Raw genomic sequence first — 18,797 nt, forward strand, 5'->3', positions numbered from 1 at the left:
ATAGATAGATAGATAGATAGATAGATAGATAGATAGATAGATAGATAGATAGATAGATAGATAGATAGATAGATAGATAGATAGATAGATAGATAGATAGATAGATAGATAGATAGATAGATAGATAGATAGATAGATAGATAGATAGATAGATAGATAGATAGATAGATAGATAGATAGATAGATAGATAGATACGCTCAAAGTCGCTGAAGCTCGCTAAAAAATTCTTCGCATTTAAAAGGTGTATATGCCACCACATTCAGGAGTTCTATTTTAGAACTCCTGTTTATTGCTATCTGCCGTGGCATTCAGGCTTAACTATACTGCGTATGTGGGGCGTCAAAGATTGGCAACCACACTTCGCTGAAAGGCTTGCCCTGCGGATTGTGTGAAAACTCAGTGGTTATGGGTCCAAAATAAGATATATATTTTCTCGTTTATTTCCATCGTTCAGTGAATACCAAACATGTACAAGGACTCTATGGCCTGTTTGCCGACGGCTAGTCGTCAGGCTGTTAAGAAATGTCTACAAAGCAGTTGCATGTCAAAAACACAAATTTTCAAAGCTTGTACATGATTGATTGATTTGTGGGGTTTAACGTCTCAAAACCACTATTTGATTATGAGAGACGCCGTAGTGGAGGGCTCCGGAAATTTTGACCACCTGGGGTTCTTTAACGTGCACCCAAATCTGAGCACACGGGCCTACAACATTTCCGCCTCCATCGGAAATGCAGCCGCCACAGCCGGGATTTGAACCCGCGACGTGCGGGTCAGCAGCCGAGTACCTTAGCTACTAGACCACCGTGGCGGGGCAAAAAGCTTGTACATGAGTTAAGAAAGACATAAAACGACAATGTGAGGGAATGGCACAGTGAATTATCGCTAAGCAATCATTCTTTCAGAGCATCGGCATTTAAAGAAATGGTACAAATACATTATGAAACGTTATTATGTAAAAGCACATGGGAGAAACATTTCAAATTGGTTGAGCATTTCTAACAGGTTCAAACTCATTTTATTTTTTTTTTCTGGTACACTTGCGATGTGTAGTGATAGTAGTGTGTTGTGGCGTTTTTTATGAAGTGTCACAGCACATGCCACCACTTGACAATAACCATACAATGGATTCTTTTTTCGCGTGTGCGCGCGTGTCTCTGCGAATTTCTAACTTCCTTTACTTTTCACCAGTCGCCCTTCAGTTACCATTAGGCGCTCCCATGGTACAGTTGTCAACAGTGTCGACTTTGCTTAACCTCAAGCTTGCTTAACCTTAACCTCTTGTGGCTTGCCCTACTCTCTCTACAAGTGCGTTGCTTTTGCTTTGTTCTCGCTCACTTGGGATGGCTCTAGGCTCAACAGCGATTTTCGAAGCACTGGAAAACTTATCTCTGCCCTGAGCGAACTATAAAAAACAAGCGAAGTGCCGTGAGGGATAGACGTTGTCCACGGATTCAGAAAAGGTGCTTTGACTCTACAGAATACTCCATCGTGCTCGAACAGTTGTGTTGCATGCTCATTTATTTACGGGAAATAAAAAAATTAACATTGTTCTATTAGATCCTGAACATTTTTGTGTTACTTCGTATGCGCACTCTTACCCCGCCGTGGTGGTCTACTGGCTAAGATAGTCGGCTGCTGACCCGCAGGTCACGGGTTCGAATCCCGGCTGCAGCGGCTGCATTTCCGATGGAGGCGGAAATGTTGTAGGCCCGTGTGCTCAGATTTGGGTCCACGTTAAAGAACCCCAGGTGGTCGAAATTTCCGGAGCCCTCCACTACGGCGTGTGTCACAATCATATGGTGGTTTTGGGACGTTAAACCCCTCGTATCAACTATCAATTATGCGTGCTCTCACCAATCGATTCGTCACTGTGAAAATTGAGGCACTCTACTTAAGCAATGTAAGCAAGGAATTCTTATATTATTCCTATTAATAAAATCACTCAGCGGATCTGAATATGTCAACACCAAAGCTCGACCTCTAACATGTTCTTGAACGTAAAAAAGAACATGAAGAAATTGCTTAATGCATTACGATGCTTCATGGACTTCATTGCTTATGGGTTGGGTGCGAAGACGAAGCGGTGAAAAAACAATTCCACGAGAAAAACCAAAAGTGCCACTGCTTGCCCCAGCATCACCATGTAGAAAAGTGCTGCAGTGTCCTCGAAAGACAGTGAATGGACCTGTGATGACGGCGGGCGCATAAGGTACCAGGAGCGAGACTGCAGCTGCAACCGTTTCCGCTCAATGAGTCCAGACTCGTGCAGCCAGCGGCATCTGCCAGTAAAGCAGAATGTATCAGTAAAAGAGGTGCAGCACTTTGCAGTTGTGCATATTTGCATTGAAAAGCTCAGTGGAAGCAGCAACGGCGTTTTCAGTTTTCTTTTGCACACACCCTTTATGACCCAGACCTAGGTGCTGTCTGAAGGCCTGAGCCCTCAGCGTTAACGCTAGCGCTGGCCTCTGTGGCACTTTGCAAGACAGTTCGAAGCTTTACGAGAGTTCCGGGGGACTTTCGTGGGCCGTCCACAAAACCCCTCCCATGTTCTTCGAGAACAGACAGTGTGCAGAGATCTGAGCGCATTGCTGCGACGCAATCATATCATGACATCAAACGTCATAAGTCACCGGATTTAGAGACGCAACTGTAACTTCAACTTGTGTGTTCATTATGAGGTCATATGTCACCAAGTTCAGGGATGCAACTATGATTTCATCGCGTGTGTTCATTGTGATGGCATGTATCATGACGTCACATGATGACGTCATCACACACCGCTGTCACTTGGTCAAAGGTGGGCCGGTCGCGGAGGAAGTCCAACACTACGTCACGTGAATAAACGTTCAAGGGTAGGGGGGGAAGGGGGTTAACAAGACAACTGATTGAGAAGATCAATGTGGCATACGGTGTTCCTCGCACGCCACTACACGTTATTCCTTGCGAGAAGCCCAGTCTCCGATTGTACAGCTCAATGAAAGATCAACTGTGCAGCAATGTTAGAGAGCGTACCATTCAACCAACCCTTTTCATCTGGTGGAAAAAGACGACAATGTTAGGGAGCGCGGGTTGAATTGGAAGTGGGGTAGTAGCGGCAGCGTTATCTGGGAGTAGTGTACGTGGCAGCAAACAAAAACAATATAAACACATTACAGAAGTATTACAAAAACATAACTCGAGCGTAAAAATGGCGCATATGCAGTCGCAATAATGTTTGCCCATCGTCGTCAACTGCAGGCATTTGCTTTTAGAATAGACTATTCGGGCATTGAAAACCTGCATAAAAAACAATGGGGGCATTACAACGCATAAAATGGGATGAAGAGCTCACAAAAGCCCCGCTCACCATTGTCCCGTTTTCTGCGCTCATCTGACACTATGTTATTGAACAAACCAGCCGCTCGCAAAACCCTCAAAGAATAAAAAAATCCAATTTCTAGACTACGTAGTGCCTGATAACTAATTTTTACCGCACGATGATCACTCTTTGTGCTATCAAGCTTCTCCAGAGCTAACATAGCCAAGGCCCTTCTGATTTCTACGGTAGTGCGACAGATGGCGCCAGCATTCCCATGGTGTCAAAATTTTCCGGCACGGATAGGGGCCGTGAGGTGTGGATATCACTCACTATTTTATAACGGCATCGCGTACAGCTACGCTTTAAATGGACAACTCTACTTGGAGTGTTCCGCAGATGTCTTACAACTCTCTTCATTACTGGCAGTCCGAGTCTTTCGCCGTTACTTGAATGAAGTGCTTTTAGCAAAAGGGAAGTTTCCAGGTCCGCTATCCTGATGTTATAAAAACTCTCGAACGCTGATCGGTCATAGCGGTAAGTTTGACTAGTAGTTTGCTTTTGGCAGTGGAAATTGACGTCTAGCGTTTGACCTGTTTATGTATGTTCCGTTGCGTTCGCGTATTTTCTTATATTTGGTCTGCTGAAATTATGGACAGTGGCCCTACTAGATCTTACAACATGTTACTTCGGTGCACCATTAATGTTTTGTACGCATGCATTTATGTGACGACAGAGCGACCAAACTGTACATTGGTAGATCCGCTCGTCTTTCTGTTGCGTAGCATGGTACGTGTCAGCCATAAAGAAACAACAGCAAGAAAATTTCAAACTGCTACTTGTATTTGAACCTAGGCATCGTTCTTCGAAAGCGTGTGTCTTAACCCCTAAGCCAAAACGCTTTCTTTGATTCTATAAAATTTGTATAGTGCTGATGCCGATCATGTATGTAAGCGAAATTTAAGACTGATTGAGAAAGCAACGCATTGACAAGAGCCGTGGACTGAGCAACGGCCGCGCAGCCACTCTTTGAACTGGTGCCTGGGTGGCTGTACGGTCGCTCAAAGCTTTCTTCACGACAAAAATCAATCTTGGCTGGAGAATCTTCTTACAATTTCACACAGCCATACAGAGAACTATCAAAGACGTTTATTTCAGTTCTAGTTAGGATTTATATTGGGTAGATATATTGTCAAAGCACAAGTTCATTGAATACAGGAGCTCATTACCTGCCGAGATGATGAAAATAGTTGAATGAGTTTATTGAATGAGTAGACAGTTTTCTTGTGAGCAGCTGAAATCGCTGCAGCATCTGGTGGAGCAAATCTCCGCGACGGGCTTCTTTTACGCGGCGTCTGAGATCTCCCTCGGCCATGCATACAAACATTAATCCCGGAATGCATTATAGAACACGAACGGCGAGGTGAGACTGCCACTACCACACACCTACATCAAGGGTTTTGATCTTCTTCATTTTTTTTTAATTTGGCTAGAGGATCACTGACTCTCTAAAAGAAGGGTCTCAAACACGTGGCATGCATGTGGCTGTCTTCGCCCCGGAATTCTTTATATGCCAACAATTATGTTCCCATGCAACACAGAAATGACTAATCTACGATATTCTTTTTTTTTTTTGGGTATATTTGTGTGGTTGATATATTACCGTGAAAGAAAAACCATATTTTGGAATTTGTGTGCAAGTTTTATTCATTTTGGAGGTTGGAATTGACACGTTGCTAGAATTCTGATGCCGCGTTTCCAGAAATGACCTGACATTTTTTTTTTTTAAATAGAAACGTTCGTGAACAACTTGTAGCAAAACATCCCCCCCCCGCCTCTGCTTCCCCCTGCTAGTTCGTCGCCCTCGCTCATGCGGGACTAAAGTGTGTGACTATATACAGCCCGCAGCCTGAGGATGGTTTGAGACCCACAATATAGAAGATGCATAGACATGTTTCGCTAAGTTATACTGTGTTCCTTGTTCTCACGGTGTGATAGGTTTGACCGCCCGTCACTGTCGTTACAAAATTATCAGTGCAATTTCACAATTGCGACCCTAATTAATCAAAACCTAGCCTCTACCGCATGTGGCATAGTCATACACCATATTTAGAAGCAACAAGTGAAATCACTCACAACATGCATTACGCGAGTCATTAGTATTTCATTCATTTCATTCAATTCATTAGCAATTACTTCCATACATCGACGTCTGCCCCATACATTGACTTATTATTAAAGCGATCAATGCAACAGTCTCTTCCCCCCTCCCTTCTCCTGAGGAAATCCCTGCGCACTATTCAAATGAAGTGCAAGTGTCAGCCAGCCCCTATCTATCTCTTTGGCTTCTATTGTGCTCGTATCTGTATCTCAGTGCCTACTACTATCCCATGCTTTGATTTGTAAAGTAATTCACATAATGTTGCGTACGAAGATTGTTGACCTTCCTTCGTGATGATATTTGAAGTCAGCAAGGGCACTACATGAAATATTTTTGTTCAACTAAACTAGAAGTTCGCTTGAAATAGAGCAATGAAATGTTTTAAAATGCTAGAATTTCCATGTCATTGTTTACAGACGATGATATGAAGAAAAGTGTTACTTATTTATTTAGCAGTATAATAAACACATTTCATTCTTTCATTATACATGGGCAGCCTATCAAACATATGTGCCTACAAAATAACCCTACGCATTTCGCCTCCTCTGTTTAGTTTATTCTCTCCTATAATTCAATATTTGTCGATGCTTGTTTTATTCTGGTATCAACTTATAAATAGGGCTCGACAGAAAAGAACATGCATATATCTTAGATGTAACTTAGATATTCAGTGGGTGTGTTGTACCTCCATCATGGTGCCTACAGGAAATGGTGTATCGCTATTTCCATTACCGAGACATCAAAGCAAGTATTGTTTAGTATAATATGCGAGATTTGCGTTAGACTCAAATGAATAGCGATTTAGGCAGGTCAGTTTTTGTGCAGATTCCCCAACAAAAGCACATTCTGTAAGGAGCAAACACAAACTAAGCCAGGTACTGTGTGTCAACCAAAACACGTACATTGAAATGTTGATAATAAATAAATTCTTATTATTCATGTTATACTGAATGTTAGATGCTAAGAATACTCTGACCTTATGCTACCTGTTAATCCTTAGTCATTATCACAATTATGAGGAGTAGGAACCACATTCTCTCGTCATTAATCAGGGCACACAAGTTAAGGAGACATACAATTTCCTGACTTGCTTCGGTCTGATTAGAATTATTCTTTCAGTGATCGTCGTATAGAATGGTGTTATGCTTCATAGAAAGACATATATATTGTATCAAATTTTCTGATGTGCGGCTGCTTGGGAAACCGCAGCAGCATCTGGAAATGCACCATTTCTGAGCCTCACCTTGCGTGAAACAGTTTCATGACTCTGGGCTCAAGAGAGTTCCGCATAAGCATGCAGAATTGAGCAGATATGGTGTGCTGCTTGGAAGGGTAGATGAGCCCGAGCCCTGGCTTCTGCGGGTACAGAGCGGCAATGTAGTTTTGCATAACGTTGTCTTCCATGAAAATTATTGAGCGTTCGGCGATCATCTCGTCGAAGGTCTGGCGTGTGAAAACGACTGAAGCTGGCAGAATCGATTGCTGACGACGTGCCCTGGACAGAATCTTCCGTAACTCTGGTTCTGGAGACACCTGGGAAACCGCAGACCACATGCCAGTGAAGTTCAATCACCATCAATCACTTCATTTATTTCGCATTCAAGACAATGTCTATAACAATGCGAGCGGGAGGGCAAGAACTAAAAGATGCTGTCTAGAAGCTTGACAAAATTATCCTTCGTTTACTTGACAGCCAAAAACAAACACTACATAAGTGCAAATGATCATTTCAACTATAGACAATTTTGGCATAACAACATAAATCTGAAAATTGGAGCAAGCTGTACAAGTAAATCCAAAATTATATGGGAATCTAGATATACGCAATTTTTTTTTCAGACGGAAATGATGCTGACTCACAACAGAACGTGAAACAGCATATAAATTTTTGTATATAGACGGAGCAAGCAACATATAGTTTGCAATGACGAAAACACTCAAGTCATGTCAACGGAATAAATGAACAAAGGAAGATAAGGTAAATGCTCTTTTTGTTTTTCCTAACCCGCGTTTAGCAAATACCAAGACACAAGGAAGCCCACGTGGGTGTAGCGTATGTTATTTTTGCTCTTCTAACAGTATGTCATCTAATGGCGTGAAAGTTAGAGTATCAGCCTTGCGCAAAAGAGGTTCGGCGCAATTCCCCACAAGAACTAAGAAAAATTTGTTTGCTTGATGATGGAATTGCATTAAATAAGTTTGGGGTGCGGCTTAATAGATACCCCAAATGACCCTCGGCCCTCAGCTCCAGCCACTGCGAAGCAACTGTCCACGGCGGCGGTCACAACTGTGACGCAGCAGAGAGTGCTAAGAATCTCTGGATCCAGAGAGGCCATCATTGGGACCTAAACTTGGCAATGTTAAACGCTAGAACATTTTCTAGTGAGTGAAATCTAGCTGTACTATTCGAGGGTGTAGATGGTGTTACGTGGGATGTAATAGGGCTACGTGAGGTTAGGAGGACAGATGAGGCTTATACAGTGCTACAGAATGGGCACGACCTTTGCTATAGTGGCTTCGTTAACAAATGAGAACTTGGGTAGGTTTCCTTATCCACAGAAAAGTAGATGGTAACAGAGGAGTTTTAAAGCAATAATGAAAGGGTGCCAGCTATTGTAATTAATCCTAAAAAGAGATACAAGATGAATGTGGTTCAAGACTACGCTACATCCACCAATTAGAACGCACTAGTTCAAAGTTTCTACGAAGACGTGGAATTGGCAATGACTGAAATAAAATAACAGTAAACTAAACTGATGGGTAACTTTAACTGCAAGGTTAGGAAGAAGCAGGCAGGAGACCATGCAGTAAAAGATTTTGGAGTCGGTACTAGAAAGGCCAGAGGAGATGTATCAGTAAATTTTGGAAAACACAATCATTTATGGACCTTCAGTACCTTCTAGCAAAAACGAGTGAACTGTAAGTCGACATGAACGAGCCGTAAGGGTGAAAACCGTAATGACGGAAGACGCCGAAACGGCAACCTAATGAAAGAAGACGACTACGTTGGTATTGTGGGGCTCCGTCAGTGTTGGCCTGTTGGCTGGCGTTCTGTGCGCCCAGTACACTGTGATCCCACTTTCGTACCAATTCACCATCCTTCGAAAAATACTCCCCGTAGCAATATAACACTCAATGACAAATAATGCTCTATTTCTCAAAACAATTTTTTATTGCGACAAAGACTTGTCTTTAAGGCATAATATTTTTGTGAAATGTGTGCTGATAGGCCGGTGTTGTGTATGAAGTGAAGTAGTGTCTTGTGGAATTGGTTTTCATGTATCCAGCAGTTGTAACTTGCTGTGTCACTGTAGCGAAGGCCGGCTTGAGCGAGGTGACGGGAGCGTTCTCAAGACATTTACTCGTCAAAAAGGTGCCAAAGTGCCGGAATGCAGCCAAATGCACCACTATGTATTCGGGGACCCGGACTTATTGTATAAGAGAAAGCCGTAATGCCAATCAGTCTGAAAAAACCACTTCGTAAAGCTGCCTCGAAAAATTCTGCACCGACGAATTCGCTGACGCGTCTTGATGAACAGATGAGTTTTCCAGCTACACGCACTACCAGCACGGCAAATACTACTGCCCATCTCGGAAACATCGAATATCAACTTACTGATTACCTCTGAGACTGCGCACCGGCGGGTTCTTCTGCGGCCGTCATAATCGCCGCACGCCACAGTAAACAAATTTAATACGCCTCAAGCGCCCGGCTACCACGAGAGGACGTGTGAACCGAGAAATCCGATGGCAGAGAAGCCTGCGGCATAATCCAGAGCGCTTGGCATGTCAGAGTTCATAATCATATTTTAAAGTCGAAGCATTTCTTAGCGAACTTCAGTGACTTTGAGCGTATCTATCTATCTATCTATCTATCTATCTATCTATCTATCTATCTATCTATCTATCTATCTGTCTATGTATCTATCTATCTATCTATCTATCTATCTATCTATCTATCTATCTATCTATCTATCTATCTATCTATCTATCTATCTATCTGGCCGCCTAGGACTTTAAGCTCTCCTGGCCATTCCGATAATTGTATCAATACCAAACCTAATATGACATAACATGACTGTATTAAGAACATACTTTACTGGTCATGACATGAAAATCATGTCATGTATATCATGACTGTCATAATTTACATTTCATGGTCCTGCAGCTCTTGCAGTGGTTTTGTTCACATGGCATGTTGCAAAACTTGTATGGTATGACATGATTGCATGGCGAACACATTCGACAGACCCTAACATGAAAATCATGCCATGCGTGTCATGTAACAACATGATTACTAGCCCCGCTCAAGATGCGCTCGCGGCCGTTTCACTAGCGCCACATATACAAAATTTGGTGTTACAGTACGTGAATAGATGACGAATGTATGTAACAGGTGCAAACATGATAACCATGAGATGCGTGTCATGTAACAACATGTCAACATTCCACACTCATGATGCGCTGGTGGCCATTTCGCTTTAGCATCACTTATACTGAATTTGATAATGCGGGACGTGAATGGTGACGAAGGTATAATACTGGTGCAAACATGATAAAAATGAAATGCATGTCATGTAAAAACATGAATAAATGCTACGCTCATGATGCGCTCGTGACCATTTCGCTAGCCTTACATGTGCCAAACTCGGTATTACGTGACGCGAATGGACGACATTGGTAAACGATACATCCAAACATGATAATCATGACATGCGTGTTGTGTAACAACATGACTATGCGCCACACTGATGATGCGCTAGCAGTTGTTTCGCTAGATTCCCATAATCCAAATTTGACATTACGTGACGCCAATGAATGACGAAGGTATGTGATTGGTGCAAGCATGATAATCATGAGATGCGTGTCATGTGAGAACATGACTACACGTCACAGTCAAGGCGCCAATACATTTCGACGTGACGTGGTGCGCGTGCTCGCCGGCACCCATTTCGTTGCGTCACGCCGGCGTTGCCAAGCCAGGCACCGGTCCTGCTATATGCTCACAGGCACGCGCCACGCTGCGTTGCTTTAACGCATGCGCGTTTCATCGCGTCCGGCGTCCATCCGTCACAAAAAAAAATGGAGACACAGCGTTGTCTCGGTAACGCATCGGTGGGAAATTCAGTATGTCGCATTTCGTGCTGGTTGCCGTCGGGCCGTGCCGATGGACGATGGTCGCTCCTGCCATCAGACTAAAGAGTGCTCGCGTTTTGCTCAAGTTGCGTCGCTGTGCCCAGCGTGCGCGCGCGTCAACGCTATCTTGGAGTATTTTGGGCCCTTCATGATGCGCTCGCGGCCGTTTTGCTAGCTCAAAGAGGATTAAAAAAATTGCTGTAATGCAAGCTCCCGCAATGCCTCACCAGCAAAAGTGAAGCCATCTTTTGCCACTGCCACGATGGCGAAACTATGTTTTTTTTTTATAGTGCCCACTTAGAAATCAAGTCGCTTTGATATGTTTGTGTTAATTCTACGTTAGTTTATATTAAAAGACAGTTGTTCCCGAGGAGATAGCATACAAAAACAAGTATGAGTGACTGAATTTCTCAAGTACTTTACCTCCAATCAGAGGTTCACTAAGGAAAACTAGTAACACTAAGACGCACTTGGAGCACTATGTGACCCAAAAAAGTTTCCACATTACACTCGTTGGGCGTGCGAGAGAAACGCTCTGTTCTTATTCGCTGAATGGTGATACTTTATCATGCCCCTAGTACGATGGCCGCCGCAGCAGCCATCTTGCAAGAGGCACGGCTTCCCTCCTAGGCTATGACTTCCACTCCAGCAATGTTTTTAATCCTCTTTGTGCTAGCTCCACTTATACCAAATTGGATGTTACCTGACGTCAGTGGATGACGAAATATGTGACTGGTGCAAACATAATAATCCTGACACGCGTGTCATCTAAGAAAGTGACAACATACCACGCTCATAGCGTGCTCGCGTCCGTTTGGTTAGCTCCACATATACTTAATTTGGTATAACGTGACGTGAATAGATGACATAGGTAAACAACACATTCAAACATCATAATCGTGACACGGAAGTCACATACGGCATCATTTACCTCCACCTGGTAACGTTGTGGTGATTTTGAATGGACGTATCAAAATTTCTCATTCGTGTTTCGCATAGCATCAATTTTCACTGTACGTGGGATGTGCCAATCAGCACCCGGATCTTTTCAATGCAATTAAGACCAGTATATTTATTCTTGCTTGATTTCTTTCGGCCCAGTTTACGAAAAAAATCATGGCAACCTCTCAATTTTCCATATATAAATCATCGTCACAACAACAACTATATAATACAAAATATTTTTATAATCATAATATAATAATGACTGCAACTACAGGCCACCCTCACCACCGAAGTCACAGCGCAATGACTACCTGCTGCCGAGGTATGAAGACCGCTTCAGTTACCCCCATCAGCCAGCCAACACCTATTACGACACGAACGAAGATGCACCCGTGCCACCACCAAGTCGGCGCAATGCCTTCCAGGAGTACAATGCATACCGCCAAGCCCCTGTGTGCTACCGTTGCGGTATCGCCGGGCATATAGCTCGGTTCTGTCGTCAACAGAGAGAGCCAACATCCCGATATTGTTCCCCATCAGAGTTTCCGCCACCGGGCACTGGTCACAACAACGGTCATTGACTCGCCTATTCCAGAAGTACCTCACGGCGGGGAAATCGCCGTGGCAGTTCTCCCGCTTCTGACCGTAGTTTGACGCCTCCATCTGGCCAACTGCATCGTTCCCCTTCGCCGGGTCGACGCCTGTCATCACCGCCGCCACCGGGAAACTAGCCAGCGCGACCGATGGAGGTTAGGTCGCAGAACAGGATTTGCCTCAGATGCCTCCGCCAGTTATAATGTCCAAGAACAAGATACGTGTGGAAATAGATGGCTTTTGTACAAGTGCTTTGGTGGACACTGGTGCTACGATATCAGTTATGAGTCTTTCTTTCAAAAGTCCCATTGGCCGCAAAGTTATGTTTACCTGGGGCGAATCAACAAGGTTTCGTGGTGTTGGTGGGGAAGTACTTCATCCTGTCGGAGTTTGTGCCGTCAATGTCTTATTGGCAGGAAAGGTGTTCCCAACAGAGTTTCTTGTGCTGCAACAATGTACCCACGATGTGATTCTCGCTCTTGACTTTCTCCAAGGATGTGGCGCTTTCGTCGACTGTAGAAGCGGTGAACTTTCCGTCAGCGGTGACATTGTTCCTGCCCTCGTCGATGAGGCGCCGGAGGCCGCGAAGGATGCTCTGATTGTTTCCGATGAGCTGACAGTTCCGCCTTGGTCAATGAGGTTCGTTGCGGTGTTCGCCCCAGAATCTGCCACATCTTTTGACGCCATCGTTGAACCTGCCATCGTTCAATGTGCTAAGAAAGGCATACTCGTCCCTCGTTGTTTGGTATCTTGATGAAGGAGCAACCTTTCTGTGGGCACTGAACTGTTCGCCAATGCCGGTTGCGCTCCCTCGAGGAATGAAGCTTGGCGTCTTTGATGATTCCACTGAATGTTCTGTAGCAGTCGTTAACAACGATGAAAGCGAGAAAGGTACAGTCTCTGGCAAGCGCAGTTGCTCTTACGAGTCGCAGATCCAAGGCATGAGTAGCGCCACTTTGCGGTCACACGAGCAGCAAACATTACGCCATCTGTTGAGGCGACATGCTTCTGTGTTTGACTTTTGCCAAGAAGAGAGGCCACTACGTTTACCATGTTCTCGCGCTCACCATGGAATTGACACCAGCACTGCCCATCCGATTCGATAAAAGCCTTACCGAGTGTCGTCATCAGAACGAAAAGTTATTGCCCACCAGGTTCAGGAAATGCTGAAGAAGGGTGTCATTGAAGAGTCGTGTAGCCCGTGGGCAGCACCGGTCATCTTGGTTAAGAAAAAAGATGGTGCCTGGCGATTCTGCGTTAATTACAGAAGACTCAACGCCGTGACCAAAAAAGATGTATATCCGCTGCCTAGAATTGACGATGTTATTGACTGCTTACACTCGGCTTCGTGCTTTTCTTCAATAGACCTACAATCAGGATATTGGCAGATACCTATGCATGCTTCAGACAAGGAGAAGACCGCATTCGTGACGCCTGATGGACTGTACCAATTCAATGTGGTGCCGTTTGGGCTTTGCAACGCCCCTGCCACTTTTGAAAGGTTTATGGACTCCGTCCTTCGTGGTCTTAAATGGGAGGTGTGCTTATGCTATCTGGATGACGTCGTCATTTTTAGCGTACCTTCAAAGAGCACAACGTCCGTTTAAGCCTAGACTGTGTCGGAAAGACTGGCTTGATTTTGAACTCTAAGAAGTGCCGGTTTGGTGAACGACAAGCTTTAGTCCTCAGGCCGCACCAGACAACGTCGTCTTCCTCTTCTACCTCCCCGGCACATACTACAGCCCGGCTCATACCGTAGCAATTTAATAATAATAATAATAATAATAATAATAATAATAATAATATTAATAGATTTCATTAAATAACATTTTATTTCACTAGCCCTGGAAGAAGCAATAGGTCTTTGTGCAGGCGCATGCAAAACCACGATATGATTTTGAGAGGCGCCGTAGAGGGCTCTGCAAATTTCGACCATCTGGTGTCCTTTAACGTGCACCTAATCTAAGTATACGGGCCTCACACATTTTCACCTCCATTGAAGATACAGCCACCGCAGCCGCAATTTGATTCGGCGAACTTAGGTATCGCAGTCTAATGCCATTACCAGTAGACACACCGGCGACGCTTATATGAATCATTGTAAGAATGTATCAATTCCTCTCTGGTAGTATTATGCTTTTTTCATTACAATCAGTCCAATGCCATAACCAGTAGACCACGGCGGCGGATCATATATAAAGCATTGCAAGAGATGTATCAATTCTTTTCTAGTAGTATAACACTTTTACAGCGAAAACTGTAATGAGATCAGTTTTCGCGTCACGCGCCATTGAATGTTGTCGCCCACCACCGCCGCCGCCACCCGTGTCCGTAAACACATCGTGCGTAATCAAAAAAAAAACCTTGCACCAATGACGCAGTGGGGCTTGAACCCGGGTCCTCTAGGTACCAGCCTATAATTTTACCATTGAGTTAGGCCGCTGCTCTTAACTTGTCAAACTTGCCTTAGGCAGGCATGACCTAACACCAATGGCAGTGTGGCTCCAACCCGGGTCCGCTGGGTGCCAGCCCAGTATTCTACCACTCAGCTACACCGGTGCTTGTGAATTTGTCTTAGGCGTGCTTGATGTCGGGAAATCAATCACGTTAATACGACTTCATAGACTTTTTGTTTTTTACAACTGCGAAAAAACAACTAGTCGTCGCACTATGGGAATAGCGTAACGAGTGGGCCGTCCAATGCTCCAACCCATCACAAAGTCTTGTTCTTGTTCCCCTACTAACTGTGGCACATACCCACTTCAGCCTTAATTCCTCGTCGTCGTCAGCCACTGCATGGACGATTGGCACATAATTCCTTGTAAGTGTTTAGCGGATACCACGCTTCTCAGAAAAATGACAAAAAATCGCATAGCGAATGCCGGCCTACTACCCAAAAGTTTATTGATAATGCCCTAGTGGGTATCACGCAAGTGTTCTTGCAGTAGTTACCCAATGAGTGTTTTGAAAAGGCTCTGAAAGGCGCTCTTCTAGCTTTCGCAGTGACTGTGCTGCGCCTACCGCACAGGCCTGGCTTTTTATCTAGGCATGAAATATCTCTATTTGAGTAATATGGCAGCCTTCTTGGTTTGGGTGGGAGCTGGGCTAATCTTCATTGGTGAAACCTATATTCATCCTATCATCACACATTATTTTACTATTTGATCGCCTACAGATATTGTATGAGATGTTCGCACATAGAAGAGCGATTCTTCAAGAGATTCGCACGTGCTGAAAACGCACCATACTTAGCAGTTACAGGAGGCGCATGTCTACAGTACAAATAAAGCACGTTTGAGAATAAATAGGTCTTAGCATGCACTTGGCCTCTCGCGGACCACAACGTGATTACTTTTACATCGTTGAAAAGTTACATAGAAGCGCAAAACATTGTTTTCCTCATCTCATGCATGCCGGGGCAACAGCGCGTCAGCCTGTTCGACCCTTTGCGGCGAGTGCCGAGGTGCGAATTACCAGCAGGCCACGGCCACCTCGGATATTACGCTTTTTCTGTGCGACTGGCACAGCTGGAGAGAAACGCGCCAGGACGCAATCTCAGAGACCATTGCTTGGCATAATTTACTTTAGCGGGTGTCGACAAAGGGCGAAAAAGGGAAACGGTGGGTTCTAGCCCCGCTGAACGTCATCGCAAAGACAGCGACGTTTTCGGCGGCAGACGACAGTGCCCTATTCCAGTACACCATACCCGTGAACTACTAACTCGCTTAGTTTCGTCATTACAGTCCCATCACAGTCTCTAGACTTAGAAAAAGAGTGCATCATCTACTTCGGTACTTTATTTACAAAAACACGCTATTCGCGCATGCACATTCTTCGGTCATTCAAAGTTAAGCTGAATGCATTTATTTTATTGAGCGTTCATCTTATTCTATATTTTCCTGGCTCTTAATGTGAAATCTTCGAAAAGTAGTCAAGTTCTTCAACTTTTTCTACAAACCAGCCGCACCAAACCTTTAGCTCAATGCTTGGCTGCGTGCCAGTAGTTATCAATAGGTATGCCTTCATATCGACTGTTTGAATCAATATAGACGCTCCAGTGTAACCTGAACAAGCTAAATTGAGAGTTTTGTAGTACATTAGTCTCAGACAAAACCCAAAGTGGCCGCGATCTATAAACACTCAGGATTTGGGATGAAGACTTGGTAAACGAGGGGTGAATGCTGCAGCTGACGACTCGCCAAATGAGCATGGCTTTTTCAAGGCTACGAGTCCACTTGTCGAAACATCGGCATCCGCACACACCCCCTATTTTCCAATTTCACACCGCAAACCTCCATCTTTTGCTTCTTCTTTTTCCTCAAGAGTTGGTATGTATTTTAACACCCTTTATAGGCTGTCAAGTGCCAAAGCGAAGATTTATAGAAAAACACAAATCATATTATCAATTGCTTCACGCGCAGTTTTCAAACGCTACAATTTTTTTTGTTCTTTAAAAGCAATGTGTATTGATCTAGTTCTTTCGACACTCCTATGAAATAACGTATGGAGCAGTACCTGAAACTGATGCTCGAACGTCGTTCCCCGAATGATGATGGGTTTAATGTGTGGCCTGTCAGCGACATCACGGAATGTCTCCAGGCGCTCGGTCGGTGTCTTGACGCTCATGCTGGCTTTCATATTTCCTTGGAATGAATTCATCAGTACGAGGACGGCGAGCCACCACACGGCAAAGAGCACACGGCTCAAAGCATCCCGCACGGGGCGCATCGTGCCTGCAAAGTAGCGCGTAAAACAAATGCACTGCTTAAGATTAACAGATCAACGTTGCTTGATAAAGTCTAATTATCTCATATATTCAGTAAAAAAAGCCAGGCCTTCACGGAACATGCTCTACAGGGATAGCGAAAGCTAAAAGAGCAGCCTTTCTAGAGCCTTTTTAAACACTGTTTGGGTAACTGCTGCAAGCACACTTGCAGGGTACCCACTATGTCATCAATCAGCCCAATGTTTGTGCGAGAAGGATGCATCTTTGTTTTTGTTCCCCTTTTTTGTAGCTCATACTAATTGACTATGCCATTTTTCGTCATTCTCCGGAGAAACGTTGTACCCGTTATACACTTGCAGCAACATTAGGGAAATTTTTTGATACTGTCGGTGATGACGATTAAGAAATATAACTGGTATTTTTAATACGTTGGGCGTTTTGGACAACCAAATCGTTACAAAATTCAGATTGACGCCTGGTTGTTTCTTTGTAGCTCTGAAATGCTTTATTACTCTTATTACCTATATTGCCTTCCCGACATGACGCGTGCCTAAGGACAGTTCACAATGGAAATTTAAGAACCGGTGTGGCTGAGTGGTAGGAGGCCTTACTGGCACGCAGGGGGCCAGTGTATGAATTCCAATTTGCCCTTGGTGTATTTGTATTTACTTAGTTTTTATTTGTGTTATAGTGGCTACAGACTCCGGCGGCGGACAACTACGGCTTCCAAAACGGCCCTTGTTTTGATCTCATAACAGCCTTTGCGGTAAAAACTAATTCAATAATACTAAACTACGTGCTCGTCTCTACGTGTACTCCTAGTAACTAAGATCTTGTAGCCACAGCGGCTTCATTTTCCGACACAGAAAATAATAAATTTACATATAAGTATATACTTTAAGCAAGGACGAGGAAAGTCGAACGTAAATTTTACACCCCCGTGGGGCACCCTTACATTAGCTTTGACGCGTGCGGTCGTTTCATTTTTGCCTTCGTCTGCATGTTCTTTTCCTATCGCTTAGACATCACGACTAGTTCTACTTGCTGAAAACTAGTCAGCAGGCTGGTAATAAACAATAGGTTCACTTTAAGTTGTTTTTGACATTTTATTCACATGGTTTCTATTTACCCTTTGCAGTCATTGCAACTTGGATTCAGCAGCGTACCTTTAATCTTCAATTCAATTTGATTCACCCATAAAAATATTGATTTTTCACGGGATTCAATTTACGCGCTAATTATTTTTTCAAATATCTGGCTTACTATTACTGAATAAGTCATCTTCCTGACACCTGATTTAATAGGGCAGCGACACTCCCACTCAGCACTTTCATTAAAAAAATTTCCTGTTTGCATACGCGCACCCGGCCGTCTCTTTACTGTTTTTTGTATCTGTATTTCCCCTTTTCCAATCTCCCCAAAGTAGGGTAGCAAAGCGAATTGTCCTTTTTGTCCTTCCCTATTTTTTCTTTCTGCCAGATGGGTACTACTCAATGCAGGTGCCACTTGTACTCACGTCACCGGACAATTTAGTCCGCCGAACTAAAGGATGCACCCTCTAGTACAAGGTTAACGGCTTATACATCACTAATTTGACCTAGACTCGAATGCGCCAGCGTTGTCTTGGAGCCGTACACAAAAATTAATATCAACAGACTGGAAATGATTCAGTGTAAAACTGTCAGGTTAATTTTTTCTAAATATCGTAATAGTGACTCTCCTTCTAATTTAATGATGCAGAATAGCATTCAAACACTACTCCTGCGCAGAAAAATACCGACTAAAATTCCTGTTTGCACTGCAAAATAAACTTTTTGCCGTAAACCCAAGTCCTTATTTATTGTCGCTTACTGCTCGAACAACACGGCACCGTCATGCTGACTCTCTAACACCCTATCGGACACGCACTAATCTTTTCAAATATTCCTCCTTCCCA

General features: G+C 43.9%; 1 protein-coding gene across 1 annotated transcript in view; it reads right to left on the minus strand.

Annotated features, from left to right (window-relative positions):
- Nucleotides 1-418: 418 nt before the first annotated feature.
- LOC142790462 (glutamate receptor U1-like) overlaps nucleotides 419-18,797 on the minus strand; it is a 29,439-nt gene continuing 11,060 nt past the window's right edge. The window contains exons 5-7 of the mRNA XM_075885302.1: nucleotides 16,651-16,868; nucleotides 6,704-6,993; nucleotides 419-2,283 (exon numbers count right to left, since the gene is read on the minus strand). Coding sequence (XP_075741417.1) covers nucleotides 2,061-2,283; nucleotides 6,704-6,993; nucleotides 16,651-16,868 — 731 coding nt within the window. The 3' untranslated portion in view covers nucleotides 419-2,060. The remainder of the gene's footprint in view (nucleotides 2,284-6,703; nucleotides 6,994-16,650; nucleotides 16,869-18,797) is intronic.

Source organism: Rhipicephalus microplus, chromosome 2, assembly GCF_043290135.1.
Source record: "Rhipicephalus microplus isolate Deutch F79 chromosome 2, USDA_Rmic, whole genome shotgun sequence".
Classification (NCBI taxonomy): Eukaryota; Metazoa; Arthropoda; class Arachnida; order Ixodida; family Ixodidae; genus Rhipicephalus; species Rhipicephalus microplus.